At 44.2% G+C, this 19,426-nt stretch overlaps 2 protein-coding genes across 3 annotated transcripts in view; one reads left to right on the forward strand and one right to left on the reverse strand.

Moving 5' to 3' along the window:
- The window catches only part of SDR42E1 (short chain dehydrogenase/reductase family 42E, member 1), a 59,480-nt gene that overhangs the window by 19,877 nt on the left and 20,177 nt on the right, over window positions 1-19,426 (reverse strand). The gene's annotated exons all lie outside the window — the stretch shown is intronic.
- Window positions 7,195-19,426, forward strand: part of HSD17B2 (hydroxysteroid 17-beta dehydrogenase 2) — a 93,181-nt gene continuing 80,949 nt past the window's right edge. Inside the window, exon 1 of one of the 2 annotated variants that reach the window (XM_043599758.1) lies at window positions 7,195-7,526. In XM_043599758.1, coding sequence (XP_043455693.1) covers window positions 7,250-7,526 — 277 coding nt within the window. In that variant the 5' untranslated portion in view covers window positions 7,195-7,249. Of the gene's footprint in view, window positions 7,527-7,679; window positions 8,087-19,426 lie in introns of those variants that run through there. The other variant, XM_043599759.1, reaches the window with a different exon arrangement.

A 19,426-nucleotide genomic window follows, 5' to 3' on the forward strand; every position in this document is an offset into this window, starting at 1 on the left:
GGTTAATGAGTGTATGTTAATGTGTGTGGGTTTCACTTTTTCATTCTTGACGCCGTTCTGCTCTTTGCTGTGGTTAGTGCTAAGAAGAGAAAGAAATGAACCCAAGAACAAGATCAGAGATCAAAATATCAGGATTTAGCACACCACTTCCTGTTGACAGAATCTCTAACTTCTTCCTTAAGTCTCATGAGTGTGAAGTTCTATTGTCTTAAGAGCAGGGCCCTATACCTTTCTCACTTTGGTTCCCAAATGACAGTCCATTGCTTGCTGCCAATTAGGGACAAAACTTTTACCATTCTGGGGGGCTCTCTGAAAAATGAGGACAATATAAGAAGTTTCTCATAAAGTTTAATTTATTCAGTATAAGAGACCACATTTTATTCTGACACGGTCTACTTTTCTTTAGTGTTAAAATATCTTTTCTTTTGTGGACCGTTGATAGTTGATTTTTTTTATTAAAAAAGCTTTTTTTGGGGCGCCTGGGTGGCGCAGTCGGTTAAGCGAACGACTTCAGCCAGGTCACGATCTCACAGTCCGTGAGTTCGAGCCCCGCGTCGGGCTCTGGGCTGATGGCTCAGAGCCTGGAGCCTGTTTCCGATTCTGTGTCTCCCTCTCTCTCTGCCCCTCCGCCGTTCATGCTCTGTCTCTCTCTGTCCCAAAAATAAATAAATGTTGAAAAAAAAATTTAAAAAAAAAAAAGCTTTTTTTAATGTTTTATTTATTTTTGAGACAGAGAGAGACAGAGCGTGAGTGGGGGAGGGGCAGAGAGCAAGGGAGACACAGAATCTGAAGCAGGCTCCAGGCTCTGAGCTGTCAGCACAGAGCCCCATGTGGGGCTCGAACCCACGAACTGTGAGATCATGACTTGAGCCGAAGTTGGACGCCTAACCAACTGAGCCATCCAGGCACTCCCATTGATAGTTGATTTTTAAATGCATTTTCACTTGGCAAACTTAAATAGTGGAGATTCAATGTCTACCCCTCACCTTTTGAAAAGATTGCACAGATCTATGAAGTACAAAAGTTGGGAAATACTGATCTAAGCAGTTTTATTATTTAGTTGCAGTCCAATTATTTAGTTACAGTCCCAGGAAATTACCGGCAAGAATCACATGAAAGATTTCTAAGAAGATTACACAGGAAGAGTTTTGCAACATAAAAACTTCTAAACTTATAGGTAGGACAACTTTCTCTATAATGCTAAAATTCAGACTTGGATTTTATTTACAAACACCTTCGATGTCATAGGCATATTCATGGATTAATTACTCCGAGAAGCAGTTCTGAGCTCTGCAAGCCCTATGCTCCCAATTTTTGTCTTTTTCAAAAAGAGAAAGAAAATGTCTTCTGAAAACCATGGAAGAGAGGAGAACTGATTCTCATCGCGGGTCTTATGAAAAAGAATGGTTTGGGTAATCTTAGAAGAGGAATCAACAGTTACTGGGACCTAACATGACTGATCAATAAATAAATATTTCATATTAGAATTCCTCTACTGATTGGTGGAATGAATAAACACACTGATTTTGGATTTCAGTAAGGGATTTGACAAGGTCACTTTTGATATTATTGTTGGCAAGATACAGAAATGTCAGATGATTAATACCAACTTGAAAGAAGGTTTCCTGAGGTATGTCTCTGATAGCTATATTGTAATTGTCTATTTACTGGTCTGCTCCCTAAATAGAATTTAGGTTCCTCTCTGAGGGCAGGAACCAAGTCATTTTACTGACCGTTGTATTCTCAGTACCTTGAACAGCACCTGGCACATAGTAAGAACACTGTAAATATGTGGTGAATGAATGAATATCTTATGAAATGCCTTGCTTTTACACTTATAAAGCTATGAGAAGGTTCACTTAGATTCTTCCATGATGTGTTGCTAGGAGGAGGGAGTAGTGGACCCAATCTTAATAACATCAAATATAACAGGGTTTCCATTTTGATACAAATAAAATATCTTACAGGCATAGGGAGAGTTGAGCCTTACCAGATGGTTTAAAAAAGACTTAGGAACTTTGCTTCTGTTAATGGCTGATAAGATAAACAGGATCAACTCTCTTGCTGAGAGCTTGTCCAATAAAGCCAGATAAAATATAACACCTATCTCCTCAAAGCCATCAAAATACTGCTAGAAAACAGCTGATAACCTGAAATTCTATGTTCTTGAAGTGGAAACATCCTTCAAAAATGGATAATGAAAACATTTTCAGAAAAACAAAAACAAAGATTTCATCACTAGCACCTATACTAAAGAAAAGTGATCTCAGGGGCAAGCGTGGAGATATGGGAAGGAATGAGAAGCCGCAAAAGAGTAACTTCTTTGTTGGACAATATAAATGAATGTTGACTCTATAAAACAAATATAAAAACATCCTGTGGGATTACGACAACTATACCATATACATCCAGATGGTGGGGAGCGGTGTACAAGTGTTCAAAGGTCCTGGCATGAGGTATATACCAAGAAAGCAAAAATAACAAGTCACGTTGGTCTGTGAGAAGTCATTTAAGTAACTGTTAAAAGCATCACAAAGAGTGCACAACTTTCAAGGTAATGAAGGGGGAGCATGGAAAAATAACAAAGAATGATTAATTCAAAGGAAGCCTAGAAAGTAGAAGAAAGGTAATGTAGAATAGAAGGGACTAACAAAAGGTAAACAGTAAAACAAGATTTCAAGCTAAACATATCAATACTTATATTAAATGTAAAGGAACTAAGTTGTTTACTTAAAAGACAAAGATTGTTATACTGGAAAAGAAAAAAAAAAGTGCCTAGTACATGTTGCTTTGAAAAGACATATCTGAAAGGTAAGAATACAGAACAATTGAAATCAGAGAGGTGGGAAAGACCTAACTGATATGCATGGAACAGTGGAACCAACCACAGAATATACATTCTTTCTAAGCACATGTGAACATTTATAGAAATCAACTGTGTGATGGACCATAGAGTAAGACTCAAGATATTTCAAAGGACTGAAATCACACATAATGTGTTTTTCAACTTGAGTAAAATGAAGCTAGAAAGTGCGATAATATATCACTAAAATTTCCCATATGAAATTATTAAATACAATTCTAAATAACCCATGTAACAAAGAACAAATCCTAGTGGAAATTATAAAATATTTTTTAGTCAACTAACTTGAATTATAACTTTTTAAAAGTAAAGTAAATAAATAAAACATTTTCCACTGAACAATAATGCAAATAATACATATCAAACATGGAGGATGCAGCTCAGACATACTTAAAAATATAGCATAGCCTGGGGTGCTTGGTTGGCTCAGTTGGTTAAGTGTCTGACTTTAGCATGGGTCACGATCTCATGGTTTGTGAGTTTGAGCCCTGCATCGAGCTCTCTGCTGTCAGCACAGAGCCTGCTTTGGATCCTCTGTCCCCCCCCCCCCCCCCCCATCTCTCTCTCTCTTTCTCTATGAGAAAAAAATAAACATTAAAAAAATACGTATATATAGTATAGCATATAGTTTAGAAAGAACAATGGTTTAAAAAAACATCCATCTACAGAAATTAGAAGAAATTAGGTTCCCTGTAATCCTATAAAACAAATAAGATATAGACCTATTTGGAATTAATGATAACTGTGCAGTTTAGACGTCTTCTCCCCACACATGTCAATAACAGAACAACTTGATCTAGTCCCAACTTCGGGGTGTCTTCTCCTGGTGTTTTACCCTCTGACAGTATGAGACGGAGAATGAGATATATATTTGTACAATTCCAAATCCACACTTAGAACATTACTTATCATCTAAAAGTGTAAGAATCACAACAAAAGTTGGGTTACCAGCAAGACCACCCCGGTTACATTCACCAAAATGACATGTTCTTCAGCTATTGCAACAACATGATTTTTTAAATGTTTGAACTCTGAACAATGTGGCTGCCTCAGGCACATTGCACCATATTCTGCTGTGTATAAGGTGCAGTTAAGAGAAATGAGGGCTATCAACCTGGAGAAGGAAGAAAGCAATTTTCAAATAGCTGAAAGAAGCAGGAACTAGATGTGGTCTATGTGACTCCAAGTGACAAAGAAAGGACAAGTACCACGGTCAAGCTCGGTCTACAGGAGAACTTTCTTTTTTTTTCTTTTTAAGTGTATTCATTTATTTTGAGAAAGGGACAACATGAGTGGGGGAGGGTCAGAGAGAGGGAGAGAGAGAATCCCAAGCAGACTCCACACTTGTCAGCACAGAGCCCCATGCAGGGCTTGAACCCACGAACCGCGAGACCATGACCTGAGCCGAAATCCAGAGTCAGACACTTAACCGACTGAACCACATGGGTGCCCTGAGGAGAACTGGATAGTCAGACTTCAAAGGCTTTGCTGTGCCCATCATCAGAGGTGTGCTGACAGTGGACAAGATGACCACTTAGTAGAGATGTTACAGAGTCCAATGGGAAGTTACTTCTTCACATTCCCTTCTATACTCAAGAACCACGGATTCTAAGAAAGTGTTCATTTTAGGATTCTCAACAATGTTTCTATTTGTTTGTTTGCTTTGGCCCAGGGTGGGAAATCCTCTCTTTTGGGTAAGATATCTTGTCTTCAGAAGGTGCCTTCCAAAAGGCAACTCTGTCGGTAGAAGGAAGCAGCACATTGACCTGTTGGCATCATTAGCAAGAATATAAGTTAAAAAATTTTTTTTAATATTTATTTATTTTTGAGAGACAGAGACAGCATGAGCAGAGGAGGGGCAGAGAGAGAAGGAGACACAGAACAGGAAGCAGGCTCCAGGCTCTGAGCTGTCAGCATAGACCCCCATGCGGGGCTTGAACCCACGCACTGTGAGATCATGACCTGAGCCGAAGTCAGACGCTTAGCCGACTGAGCCACCCAGGCACCCCTGAGACAGAACAATTTTAAAAATAAACAATCTGGGTTCAGAATTATGAATGGAGCTAACTGCAGGTAAGGGGTGAATATGGTGGTGATGGAAGATACTCAGGCTGGGAGGTGAGAAGTGACATTTAAGCACGTGTCAGATGGATGGCAAGGGGACGTGTTGTGTGGCGAACTGGATGGAGAAATAAATGAGTGAGGAGAAGGCTGGCAGGAACCTCTCCTCCTGCCCAGGTGAAAAGGGCTAAGAGGCTGCGAGTGCGCCCAACAAAGAGAAGAGTGGCTATTAGTGCCACGTGCAAGGCAAGATTCGTGTTTTTCACTTTTAAAAACAACCCTGGGGCTGGGTTCCCTTTCTTTAGAAGAGGAAACAGAGCCTCACGGAAAGGCTAGGAAGTAACTGAGTCAGGATGTGAACTCAGTTCCATGAGGCTTTACAACTCACCCTCCTAATATGTGTACCCCCTGCCCTGTCGGAGGGCAAGGAACATCCTTACCTAGAGTTCCATGTCATGGCAGCTTTGGCCCGCCCCTACGGAGCCCCAGGACTGAGCAGCTGAGAAGCCTTGGGGGCTGCTACCCAGAGAAGATTTGCTTCATCTCTGGTGGGTGTGCACATACCTGGAAACCCACCAGGGTGCTCAGTCCCAGCCCCCGTGTGGGAGCCATTGAGAAAGAGCCAAGGGCCCCAGCCAAGAGCCAAAACCAATCCTTCACCCTCACCTAGAAAGCTATCTGACATCACAGCTATCCTGACTGAGTCCTCCTGGGCTGGTGAGGCCACGAGGCCCGGGGAGGCACCCGCACCTGGGATGTGCACGTGGCTGACGGAAGGGAGCTGGGTGTGTGGGAAGAAGAGGATCTCAGGTCCAGCCAAGGAATTCAGATCCTCACCCCACTGCTTCCTGGCCTGGAGCCAGCAACGTCTCCCCACCTCAGTTGTCTGTGTGGCTGGGAGGGCAGACAGGAGGTGCCGTTGCCCCACATAAGACCCCTGTAAGGGCTTTGTCACCACCCCACCCAGTTCCACTATACGATAAGGTCCACAAGTCATTGCTTCCCACCTGGTCCCCTTGGGCCTGGAGATAGCTCTGAGCCCAGGAGCGCTGCCTTCGCAACTGGGCGGGCTGAGGGCAGATGAGCAAGGCTCATCTGAGATCAGAGACAATTTCCCCAACTCCCTGTCCCAAATTCTCTCTACCTCCATACAAGACAGACTCCTCCTGCCTCCCCCACGTCACCCGTGACTGGAGTCCTTGTCCTCTTCCTGGCCCCTCAGCACATGCTATATTCAGCCATAGCTGGGGACGAGTATATATTCCCCCGGGCACTTTATCCTACTCCTGAAGTTCTTCCTTTCTTGATAAAAAGCACGAATCGCCAGCATTTCTGGGGTTCCTTCTGGTGTGCCAGGCAGGATGAGCTAAGTGCCTTTACCTCGGTATTTTTATTATTTTACAGCTGAGAAGGGGTCTATCGGGGTGGAGTCACCCACCCGACTCTCTACGTATTAAGTGTCAGGGCTCAGGTGAGATTTGAAAACAGGTAATCTGACCCCCCAAGTGAGATATTTTCTTATCCCTCTGGATATGCCAACACCCAGTCTTTATCAGAATTCCAGCCTCCCAGCCAGGCGTCGAGCACACAGAAGACACGCCCCAGGCCCAACGCAGTGGTGGCACCCTCTGGGGCTGTCGGCATCGTTACTGGTGGTTGGTAGGGTGTCAGGGTTCCAGAGAGCTGGCTCTTGAGCCAGTGAGTCATGGTGCGGTCAGGTACCATTGCCCTTATAAAAGGAAAGTATCTCTCCCAGCTGCAATTTTCCTCTTTGCAAATGAGGATGGTAATACCCACCCTGAAGTGTTTTTATGAGGTTCAAACAAGGCTAAAACAGGGAGGGACCAGTACATAATATACTGATGCCCTTCTATATTTTGCCTAAAGCAGGCAGTAGAGGGGCTCAGAGCCGCTGGAACAAGGCTGCCTGATGCCCCCACTTTGTGATCTTGAGCAAGTCTCTTGACCTTCTATGCCTCAGTGTCCTCTCTTGTAAAACCACTACAAAACCAGAATCTACCTCGCAAGGAGATTACATTCCAAGAGACTGAGGGTACGGACTGCCGAGTCCCAATGCCTAGAGCAGAGCTCGGCAGAGGAAAGGATCTCAGTGAAGAATGAATGGATAAGTAGGCGAAGGAACGTGGCCCCTGGCACAAATAAATACCAATAGATAGTGACCGTGGTGGTTGTATTAGCCTTGCTCTTATCTCTGCCTGGCATGCCTCCCCTCTGGCAAGACCAGCACATCGGCCAAGAATCTCTTTCTCTGGATTTTATATTCCTCTCCATTCAACACTTCAGCCTGTCGGAGATGGGAGATGAATGGCAGGAATGCCAACTCAGGACAGCCTTCCCCTTCCAGATCTTCCAGACCTCTCTGGTTGCCTGCGTTCACACGCACACACACACACACACACACACACACGCCCGAGTCAGAAAAAGAATTTGACAGTCACACCACCGGCTCCTGCCGGCGAAGAGTTTTTCTGTGAACTAAAGGTCTTGTTATTCACTGTTCGGATTGAATTCTGTCAATTATTATCCACCTGGTTATCTCTCCAGAGGTCACGGAAAAGAAAAAAACGTGTGTGTGTTGTGGGTGAGTACGTCTACGTGTCATGTGTTGTTTCCATATGTCAGGTGGCCTTGGGGGAGCTGCTGAATGGGAAGAGGTCTGGTATTTATAGGGATCGGCTCCCCGGTTTCAATGACCCACCAGGAAATACATGCCTGCGTGAGTGTGCTTAATCCGTGCTCATCCGAAGCGTGCCGGGGTTCCTTTCTCCCCCTCCCTCCTTGCCTCTCTGTTCATATATCCCAGGCTGCCTCCAGCCAGCCTTTGCCCACTCGTCTCGCTGGTCCTGAGCACACAAAGGTGCAGGGCGTTTCTGAGAATGAGCACCTTCTCTGAGACAGCATGGCTCTGCCTGGCTGTCCCCGCAGCGCTGGGAGGAATAGTTCTTTACAAACTCAAGAAGAGCCCGGGGCAGGTGGGGAGGAAGGTGGTCTGCCTGGCGGGCCTCTGGGCAGGGGCTTACCTGCTCAGCCTGTCCCTCTTCTGGGGCTGGGTCCTCTTCCCCCTGTCCTGTTTCCTCATGTGTGCTTACTTATCTGGCCACGAGTTTTTACCTGTGGATCAAAAGGCGGTGCTGATCACAGGTAAGTGGATGGCACTGCAACTCTCACTCAGGGCAGGATCTGGCATTTGCCTCGCCTCAGCGTCACTTTTTCAAAGTAGGTTTCCGGATAAAATACTTGGCATGGAGTAAATGAAAGGGCATCCCCAAGTGTCTTTCACTACAGTGTTTTGGTTTGCTTTTTTCACGAGATGCTCTTGAAGGGGCCGGCGGTTAAGACGGACCAGGAAAGTGACATGCGGGAAAGTGACATGCGCCTAAGCTGTGATTTCGCTCATTTCCCAGGCTAAATAGGCATCCGCAGACCAGCGGTGTTTTGTGTGTTTCGTTGTACACAGGAAAGTTCCATAGGTTTCTTTAGGCTGAAACGGAACGTTACTCTCAGATTAATGTTTGGCTGTGTTCTAGGCTCGGGCTCTTATTCCTTAAAATGTGCAAGAAACTTGCAATGTCAGCCTCTCCTTGCTCTTTGTTGTATGTTTTTTAAATGTCGAAGGGACTCTTACCTAGGTTGAAATTTTGCGGTTTGCCTGGCTGCTGTCAAGAAACTCGTGTCTCATCTGAGCCTTTTGTCTTCAAATCTGTCATTAGATGGCTAATGTTTCTTAATTGGATCAAGTTGGCAGTGTGTCCAGAAGGCAGTAGCTTGTTAGTTCAGCTGCCAGCTTTTTCTTTTTTTTTTTTTTTTTTCTTTTGTGTTTCTTTTTCCACTGCAAGTGTGAGGCCAAATTAGATTCCTCTGTGCTGTAAAACTGGTTTGTTTGGTTGTGAAGTTAGAGCTCGGATGGGGCTTTAATTAGGATTACCCACCGATATCCTGACCCAGAAAGTCCTGCCAAGGTGAGGCATCTGCTGTGGAATCCCTTTCGGGGAGTTTATCACCTCGAGGCTGTGACCCGCTGGGATGAAGGCAAATTTGGGGTGTGCATGAAAGCCAATCAGTGACCTTCTCAATTTACTGAGAAATGGACTCAAAATGGTCCATTTTGCCTTTTACATGAACCCAGTAGTGAAATTCTCTCTTAAAATAAGATGTAAATTGGCACGTGTTGCAATTTTGGAGTGCTATGGAAAACAAGCTTCTTCAGTGGAAACAAACAAACAAAACAAACAAAAACCCCAAACAGATTGAAGGTAGAAAATACAGTTGGTCAATGGGATGTTTATCCACATGAATGTCTACTATCCCCTGGAATCATGCCTCTAGAAGACTGGATAGGTTTCCTACTCTCTCACTTGAATTTTCAGGGTTGGCTGGGTGAACAGCTGTTATCATAGTCTAAAAGTCTCTGTTCTGTGTGTAGTGACAAGTACCCATGGTCTTCAGGATAATTCCAGGTTTGTATTTAGTGTACTTTCCCAGTTGTGTGAAAGAAGAAAGAACCATTAAGCATGTTAAAAAATAATAACAAGAATAACAGTGATGCTGTGGTTGATGCTAATGGGACACGATCTCTTGGAAGTCTAAATATTCCTGGAAAATCCATTTCAGGAAGCAGGACTCCTCAGGCCGATAAATAAAAATACTAAACCTTAGGGACTCTGGCAAACTTCAAGGTAACTGAGAAAACAGGAATTTTCTCTTGCTTATTTATCTTATCAGTGTTCCTCTGCTTTCGAAGATGTAGGCATACAGAAATGTACAAGATACACATCCAAGTCAGTTAGCCTACACCAGCCATTGAAATGTCCTGACTTGTGTTTCATTGCGTGTAAAATGACTGATTCAATTAGGAACTCAAGCCCAGTGACTAATCTCTCCGTGAAATGCTTAGCAATTAGAAAGCTTAGAATTAAGAATGGAGCTATGTCCACTTGAGGGGGACTGAAATGTCCCCTTAAGAATTCTTTGTCCTTCTCATGAGGAATGCCATAGATTCAGTATAATTCGAGAGAAGGTTTCAAGACCTTTGTACTAAGTGGAGACATGTAAAATGAATTCGTCTAGTAAGACCACAGCTCAGTAACAAATAAGTCACCATGACTTGAAAGAATCTTTGTTTCGGGTTGGCTTATGTTACACATCCATGCACATTTTACTGTGGTGGGGAGGGGCAGGAAGGAATGTGGCAGTGTGTATCAAAAGCCACACATTTTATTTCTTTATCTGATAATTTAAGATTTAGAAACTTCTCTTGAAGAAATAATCGGAAATATTTAATCGGAATAATATAAAAGGGTAGGCGCCAAACAAAACAGCATTTCACAAAGTTTACAATCATGAAATATCAAGGGCAGTAATAAGAATGGTGACAGGTTACGGTCCATCCTCCGGGTGTTACAATGGACGAGCATTAAAGATGATGGGGCGCCCGGATGGCACAGTCAGTTGAGCGTCCGACTTCAGCTCAGGTCATGATCTCACAGTTTGTGAGTTTGAGCCCCGCGTCACGCTCTGTGCTGACAGCTCGGAGCCTGGAGCCTACTTCAGATTCTGTGTCTCCCTCTCTCTCTACCCCTCCCCTGCTCATACTCTGTCTGTCTCTCTCTCTCAAAAATGAATAAACTTTAAAAAAAAAATTTTTTTTATTTTTTTTATTTTTATTTTTTTATTTTTTTTATTTAAAAAAAATTTTTTTTTCAACGTTTATTTATTTTTGGGACAGAGAGAGACAGAGCATGAACGGGGGAGGGGCAGAGAGAGAGGGAGACACAGAATCGGAAACAGGCTCCAGGCTCTGAGCCATCAGCCCAGAGCCCGATGCGGGGCTCGAACTCCCGGACCGTGAGATCGTGACCTGGCTGAAGTCGGACGCTTAACCGACTGCGCCACCCAGGTGCCCCTAAAAAAAATTTTTTTTAAAAAGATGAAAACCACAGGACTGTGTCACAGAATGGAAAACCAGGTTAACGGGAGACCCAGGGGATCCAGGTGTTTGAATAAATCTGTACCCACGGCACAGGGGTAGGAAAACACTGGAAGGACATTGTGAATGGCTGGATTTGAGCACTTGGATTTGTTTTCCCCCTAGAATTCCTCCAATGCAGTTATATTCCTCATATAACGAAAACATTTTAAGAAGAGAGCACGTTAAAAGGATGAAGTCTATTTTAGGATATTATGGACCCAGCAATAGGAAAATTACAAGGAGAAGTTCAAATAAGTAACTTTTTTCTTTGAGTCCCTCATTTCATTTTGCTAAGACATTCAAACGTCTTTTGTTTCAGAGACATATAATTATAGTAAGAAGAAATAAGCAAGCACAGAGCTTTTGAAATGTCATGTTTGTCTTCAAGGCATCTGAAGCCACAGTGGCCATTCAATTTTTTAAATGGCAGTGAAATTCGTGAGGAGCGGGCCCATAACGACTGCAACAGCATCTCAGGCACAACATAGTGGGGAAAATGTTGAAGTCCGATGGGTTTGGATTCGAATCCAGCATTTAGCTTGCCTTGGGCTGTGTTCTCCAGAAGCGGGGCTTGAGATGAGGATCTATGTGAAAGGGATTTAATGGGAGTGTTTCCAAGGAACATTGGTCCTGGGATATGGAAAACGGACGGGGAAGGCGAAGAAGCCAGGCTGTCCCCATTGGGGGCCAGGGAACTGTAGTCTCAATGCCCTCACACCTGTCAGTCATTAGTTAAGGACTGTCACTCCCGCCTGCGAGGTGGGGAGGAGGGGAGGCTTAAATTCCCACCACTTGTGGCTTTCCGGGGCCACCCACAGGCAAAGTGAGCTCTAGTATCTGGGGGCAACATGTTGCCTGCTGACAGTGAAGTGATCCATGGATTAGAGCAAACAAAAATGGCCAAGGGATCTAGAGTAGTGTGACATTACCTGTTACATACTTCTTAGTAGCTGTGTGACCGTTGGTATCCATCTTTGGGCTTTTGAACTTCTGTTTTCTCCTCTGTAGACTGGAAATGACTGTAGATAGACACACACACACACACACACACACACACACACACACACACTTATAGATGGCATTAGTGGAGGAGAGAGAGGAAGAAGGAAAGGGGGAGGAGAAAAAAGAGGGAGGGAGGGGGGAGGTGATTTTGTATATCAGGTGGTGAGGGGAAAGGTTTAAGTGTGGGGTTAGGTAGAACAAAGGGACAACAAAAAGAAAAAAGGAAAAGGCTGACAATGAAATGGAGAGAAGAAACATTCATTTGTTTATTCAGCAACATGAACCGAGTGTTCACTATGTGTTGTATATTGTCCAGAAGCAATGGGGGAAGACAAATAAAGACCATGCAATTGTTATGTTGCCAAGTGATGGGATCAAAGTTCTCAGTTTCCCTTGACTTTTGACTCACATTCCCTGGATTCCTCCTCCTCCTCCTCCTCCTGTGAGGTGGTGCCTTATCCTTCTCAGCCTACTCTTTGGACTTGGTAGAAATGCAAAGGTAACTTTGGTTTTCTGCCCTCAGGCCTTTCATCCTGGCCCCTCCAGTCTCGCCCACCTACCTCCATTCGGTATCTACTGTGTGCAGGGAACACACCCAGAGGGCTTGGCAGTCTAATGGGAGAGATGTGGCCATAGCTAACCTTGGCTGTGCAATGGGGCAGGGAAATGTCTCTGGGAGGATTCCCGAGTGCCTGGAGCCCAGGGGTGGGCGCAGCTCCTGGGTCAGGAGGCTGGGGAAAGCTTGACAACAGACGGACCTCATTAGGGATTAAAAAGTAGCTATCCAGAGGGAAAATAGGAAGGTTTTCCAGGCCAATTGGTTAAGCTGTTACTATAGAACACAACTAGCACTTGTTAAAACTTGTTGAGTTGGATAATTTTTAATTGGAATTTTCAAAACAGCGCACAATGGGGATGGAATGAAGGGCTGGAAGAAGGATCTGTTTTATGTAGAGGTCCTTATTTTATGCTCCAAACAAAGGGTCCTAGGTGGGTAGTGACCCCTTCTGGGACTTACTAAATGGTCCAATTAAGGTTCTAAAATGGAATACACTCAGTATCCCCTTGGACTTTGGGCTTCTTTGGATTTAACATTAGATTACTAAAATGGATAAACATTGACAGTGGAACATGGGATTAAAAAATGGCATCTCTGTGCTCAGAGCTTCATATTTTATATTTGATTCTCACAACCCAAATAACTTACATCTTGCAAATAAGGACACTATGTGTCCAAAGTCACCATGACACTAAGTAGCAGAGGTAGGCTAAAACCAGATCAGACCCACCTGAACCAAAAACCATGCTCTTAACCACTGTCATGACCAGTGTTATTAACTAGCCATGGTGTCCTGGGTATAAAATGTGTTCATTCAATCAGCAAGTAAATGTTGCAGATGCATTTTGCGCACAAGATTCTGCTTGATGCAGAACTTAGCAGTTGAGTGTGGATGCAAGAGATGCCGAGGACAGAAGATACAATGAAGGTACCATGGAGAGGGAGAGGGATGTTTGAAAAGGGTGATGATTTGAGAGATGCCACATGGTGAATTTGACTTCAGCTTTGATTTTGAGGGCAGTGAGGGGGCAGTGCAGGTGAAAAGCCACTGGCAGTTGGAAATGAAAAACTAGTCCTTGGTTGGGGTTAGAGAAGGAGACTGGGGAACATGAGCCATATAGCTATGGTTAATGCTGCAAGGGAAGAGGTCCCTGAGGTATATAGTAAGGAGTCAGTACAGTCAGCAGTGAGCCTATAATCCAGCCAGTCTACCGAATTTTTTAAAATGAGCACACATCCAGTTTTATCATTCAGTTTAAACCTTATGAGCCCTCTACAGAGAAGCATAAAAAGGTATTGCTAACTCAGGTAATGTCGTAAAAGTTGGAATGGTGATTTTATTGGCATTCTAAACTAAAAAATATTTTTTTAATTAAAAAGTTTTTTAATGTTTCATTTATTTTTGAGTGACAGAATCCACGGCGAGCTCCAGGCTCAGGGATGTCAGTACGGAGCCTGACGTGGGGCTTGGACCTGTGAACCATGAGATCATGACCTGAGCCTGAGTTGGATGCTTAACCCACTGAGCCACCCAGGGGCCCCTTGTTAGGCATTCTAGATGGCTTGTTTTGATTGTCGGAATGAAAGTCTGCGCCCCCCCACCCCCCAATGTATTGTAAGCTGTTTGAAGGCAGGAACCAGGTGTCTCTTATGACCATGTCCTTCTTTTCAATCTCTGAGCGCATTGCTAGAACCAATACAATGTCAACCAGTGAATGAGCCATCAGTGAACAAACCAATCTGGTGTAATGCACTCCCCCTTTTGTGGTCATTGGCCAGATACAATGGCATTGTCCCAATCTGCCCACTTGCTTAGGCACTTCTTTTTGCTAGGGTCTCCTGTGTAGAAAGGACAGAGTGACATGGCTGAGCTCTGGAGGACCCATTGTTCGGCAGTGACTTAATTGTTGGTTTGCTCCGGACAGGGCTTTGTGATGACTTGGTTCAGAGCATGGTCCTGTTTAGCTAGGATGTGGCACAGACAGAACATCCTCTGGCCCTGACCGGGCTCTTGAAACTGCTCTCCCCAGGGTCCCTGGTGTCCCAGTCACGAGAATGTGTTCTCCTCTAATCCTTTCCCCCTTCCTAACTTCTCTGGTTCCTGCCTTCCCGCCGACTCTGTCTGTCCTACCGCCTTCCCATTTCTATAGGTGCTTTTTTTCCCCTTATTGATGATTTCTTCGTAAATTCGTCTTCCTTGGTTTAGTCCCTAGATACCAGCTGTCCCAGATTCCCAGATTCCCTACATTCCCCATTAGGATCCCTTTACAGCTCACACTTTCCAGCAGTCTCCATGAATGGCTCCCGTGCCACCTGTATTCGGGCAATGATCAGTCTCTGTGTCCTTCCCAGACTTAGTTCCTGCACTCTGCAGGTATGAGCTGCATACTCCTTCCTTCCTCAGTATCTCCCTTACTCCCATACTCCTTCCTCAGTATCTCCTCCTGGGTGTCCAAGAGCCCACCTGTCCCCGACTGCACTCGCAAACTATCCCTGAAATCCTGCCATCAGCCCAGCACTCCCTAATCTGTTGATGGTGCAATCACCACCCACCCATCTGCCCAAGTCAGAGAAGTCACAGCCACCTTTGAATCTTCCCATCAATCCACCCAAATCAGAAATCAGACTCATAACTGAGTCTTCTTGACTCTTTCTTTTCTTGCATCACCTCATCCAATAAGTCTTTTCTTCATCACTCAGTGACCTTTCACTGCCTTTGAGTTTCTCCCCTCCTTACCATTCTACTGCCTCTCCCTGTGTTCAAAGCTTCTCAAGTGGGCTCTTAAACAGCATCTCTCTTGTTATCCCTACCCCTCTTTTCTCTATACTCATCCTGCAGCCAGAATCATGCCTTTCTAGAGTACAAAGCTAACCAGTCCATGCTTCCCTGTTAAAATCCGTCTATTTCTCTATAAAGTCCAAATTTCTTGTGTGCAAAGGTTCTTGGCGATGGAGGTCATATCATATGCTACCTCTCTACTCCCCAAGTTCCAAGGCAAGTTCTGGATACCTATTAGCGATTCTAAAAGTTGTAAGCTATCCAAGCACTGTACAAAAAAAAAAAAAAAAAAGTACATTTAAGATAGGTCAAGAGTTGCCAGGGAGGTAAAACCTGAGGTTTTCAGAGGATTCCAGGTACAAACAAGTTCTTATCTGAAAAAAATGATCAAATATTATCTTTGTCTACACCCTCAAGGCCATGGCTGCCTTGTCCATTTGTTTATGTCAGTATCTAGACCTTAATTACTCTGCAGATTTCGGAATCCTCTGTTTATGCTCCTAAAGATGAACACTTTGTAGGTGGCATTCCTTTGCCCCATCATCCAACTTCTTGACTTCGGGGTTTGATGCTAGGCTCTCAGAGTCAGGAATTAGATTAGATCATAGGGTGTCCACATGTATGTGTGAGGACATGGTGTGGGAAAAATTTCTGAGGCAAGGCCAGAGGCATCAGGTTAATGGGTAGATGGTTCAGATAGTTCTGTTACACTGAGCCCGACAGAGATAAGCAGAGGACCTGGAATGAAAGAAATCAGTAAATCCAGGTCCCAAAGAAGACAAGATGGGAGCAAAGTAAGCAGGGAGCAATGATGGAGTGGAGTGGGGGAACATGTCCAGGTTGAATGATCCAGGGACCCCTGGGACTTTCATCCCAGCCACCATCGTCGTCACAAAGTGGCATCTCCTCTTTAACACAGGATTCACTACATGCAATACTCTGGTGCTCCCTGACTCCCTCACATCATGAGATTCTTCCTCTGTGCTCAGAAACCCCAACTCCCATTGACTTTGTGCCATAAACAGAACATTGGAAAGATAGGTATCCACTGGAAAACAATTCTAAAATTCAAGAAGAGAAGCCATTAGGAACCTTGTGTTGAATTCCCTTTGTGTGCAAAGGACTCAAGGTCCTGGGCCAGAGGCATGTTAATTTGAGTCAGTGCCCAACATTGTCTTAGACTGAATAGAAAGAACCCAAATTCTACTTTTATGGGTCAGAGGCCCTGATAGGTCAGTTGAAACACTGGAAAAGGACTGGGTTTCATTGAATTCTATTCTAAAGACTTATGTCTACTAAAGTCCTGAGGCCTACAGAGTCAAAGCAAACCTGGGCATCATGAAGAAAGTGATTAGAAACAAAACCAAACTTATGTTTCTTTCTTAAAACAGAGCCATAACATATGGGCACCTACAGGTCTGGTCACTGTCATTCGGGGTGGGAAGTAGGGTGCAGTGGTTAAGACTACACACTCAAGACCGTGACTGATCTGGCTATCAACTCATACCTTGCCACTAACTAGCTTTCTGAACTAAGGTAAGTGAGTTGACCTCTCTGAACTTCAGTTTCCTTATCTGTAAAACAGAACTAATCATAAGACTGATCTCACTGGGATTATTGCCAGGATGGAATGAAACAACACACATAAAGGACCATTTGTAGGTGGTGATTGGCACTGAGCCAAACAGGGCAGCCTCAGGGTGCTGATCAGATAGTCAGAGGATAAGGTTGCTAAAAGAGCCCCCCAACTCTGGAAAGAGAAGAAAGAGAGTGCGCATGATTGCAACAGGCCCTGGAATATGAGATAGGAATTCACTTCCTTAGAATCCTCCCTTCCAACACCCACACCTTTTCGCACTTACAGTTTGAGAGAAGTTGTAGAATGAGCCACAGGAAGCGTGTGTCCACACACAGATAGTAAACCAGTAAGTCATCTTAGGGGGACATCGTTATAGGACAACAGTGTAGTGGGTAGGGTTCCACTGCATCCTGTTGCCCAGGCAGGGTTTGGTCACATGCAAGGGGTCTCCCGTACCCCACTCCACTCATTGCAGGTCAGTTGTGATTCTGGGGAGGCGGGGGGAGAGGGGGGAAGGGGGAAAAACCTCCTGCTCTGCCACTGTGAGGTTTACACAACCAATCATCTCCCAGTGCTCTTTTCAGGATCATCCCTTTCATCCAGTGAGGTTGTTTGAATAGTCCCAGTGATGGAAAGCCCACTACATTTTCAGGAAAACCATTCCACTCTTATACAATGCTAATAGTTATAAATATCTTCCTTCTAATGAGCCAAAATATGCCTCCTTGGAACATCCATCAGTGCACTTAGTTCTGTCCTTGGAAGTCATGCAATCTAATTAAAACACTCTTTTGCATGATAGCTCTTGAAAAATGTGGAGACTGTATCATATCTTAGCCAAATCTGCTTTGAACTAAATCTCATTCCTTTTACCATTCCTCCCATGACTGGGTTTCCAGAACTTTCATTATTCTCCTCAGCCTTCTCTGGACCACTTCCAGTTTGTTGACATTCCTTTGAGATGTTGACTCAGACTTCACATCATGTGCCATCTTGGTCTCTGGGCAACAAACCAGATGGGAGCTAATGAGGTGAAGTGAAATCAGAATAAGGTTCTTCATCAGATGTTATTGCTTTGTTTAGCAGGGTCGGTCGGTAACAACCCCTTTTCCCAGCTGAATTCTGAAATGATTGGGCTAGAGGAGCAAGGCAGGTAGAGATGGAGACATTGGCTCTATTCCTGAAAAAAAAAAAAAAAAAAAAAAAAAAGCATTGGAAAAGTGTCTTGGATGTGTGATGCTCCATGCCCACTCAAGGCAGAGATGAAAAGTCTTAAACCTCGCCCACAGGGTAGGATGTGGATTAGACAGCTTTGCCAGCAGAGCTCAATATTATAGACATTTTGCCAGCCAGAAGGTCATGAGGAAGAGTGGAATGTTTCCATGTGACACTCTAGCCTCTGGAGTTCTCTCCTCTACTTCTCAGTCCTGATTGTTCTGAAGTGGTGAGTTTGCAAATTGCTCTGCATTGTCCTTTTGGCTCCTTGGCTAGAGAGAGAAGAGATCTTTGCATTGACTGATACATTCTTGTCCTGTTCTGTCAAACTCAGCAGATAATTTGCTCTACCTCTCCAGGGGAGAAGAGAGCAGGAGACAGGGGCCAGGAGTATCACACTGCTAGACATCTCTCCATATTGAAGGAAGTATAGGAAGTGGAGAAGTGTTCCCCCTAAGTTTAGGCTCTGGAAACCAGCTCTCTGTATGGAGGATGCTGTTTCAAAACTGCAATTTGTGTGACAGAGGTCCAGGGAGGTTTGACTGCAAACTTAAATGGAGTCAATGGTCAGCTATTTGCCCACAACTTCCTCCCCCCAATGCCTCCACCTTCCCCCAACAAAAATACATATACAAAGCTTCACTCTTAAGATGCACAATATCTTTTTTTAACATTTATTTATTTTTGAGAAAGAGAGAGAGAGAGAACGAGCAGGGGAGGGGCACAGTGAGAGACAGAGGATCCAAAGTGGGCTTTGCACTGTCATCAGAGAGCCTGATGTAGGGCTCAAACTCATGGACTGTGAGATGATGACCTGAGCCGAAGTCAGACGCTTAACCGACTGAGCCACCCAGGTGCCCCAAGATGCACAATATCTAAATGAGAGTATTAGACCATTCACTGGATGTGGGCTCTTGAATAAGCTGCTTCACTTCTCTGTGGCAAATTTTCCTCATTTATAAAATATGAATCATGATTGGTACCTCTTCTCAGGATTAAATAAGATTATGACATATATATGCTGCATGGCACATAGTAGATGCTTCATGGAATATAATGACTTTTCCCTTTTCCTCATCTTGTCCTGTCTAATAATCCTCTTGGTAAGGAGACAAACAAAATAAGAGTTTGGTAGTTTTGCTTTCTGTACCATTCATGAATGCCACCTCACTGGCCTCGTTCAATGGTGCCCTACTCCTTTGTTCATTTGTGTTATGACCATTTGTTGACTGGCTAGTCCTCTTTTTGTGGTTAACTGGCTCCTGCAGGCCTGTCTAATCTGGGGTTTTGCCTACAGATGCTTTTCTTACAGGTGAGTAGGGCTTCTCTTATATTGAGACCCTTGGCTCTGTGTCATGTCTACCTAGGGTTGTTGCCCT

Source organism: Prionailurus bengalensis, chromosome E2, assembly GCF_016509475.1.
Source record: "Prionailurus bengalensis isolate Pbe53 chromosome E2, Fcat_Pben_1.1_paternal_pri, whole genome shotgun sequence".
NCBI lineage: Eukaryota > Metazoa > Chordata > Mammalia > Carnivora > Felidae > Prionailurus > Prionailurus bengalensis.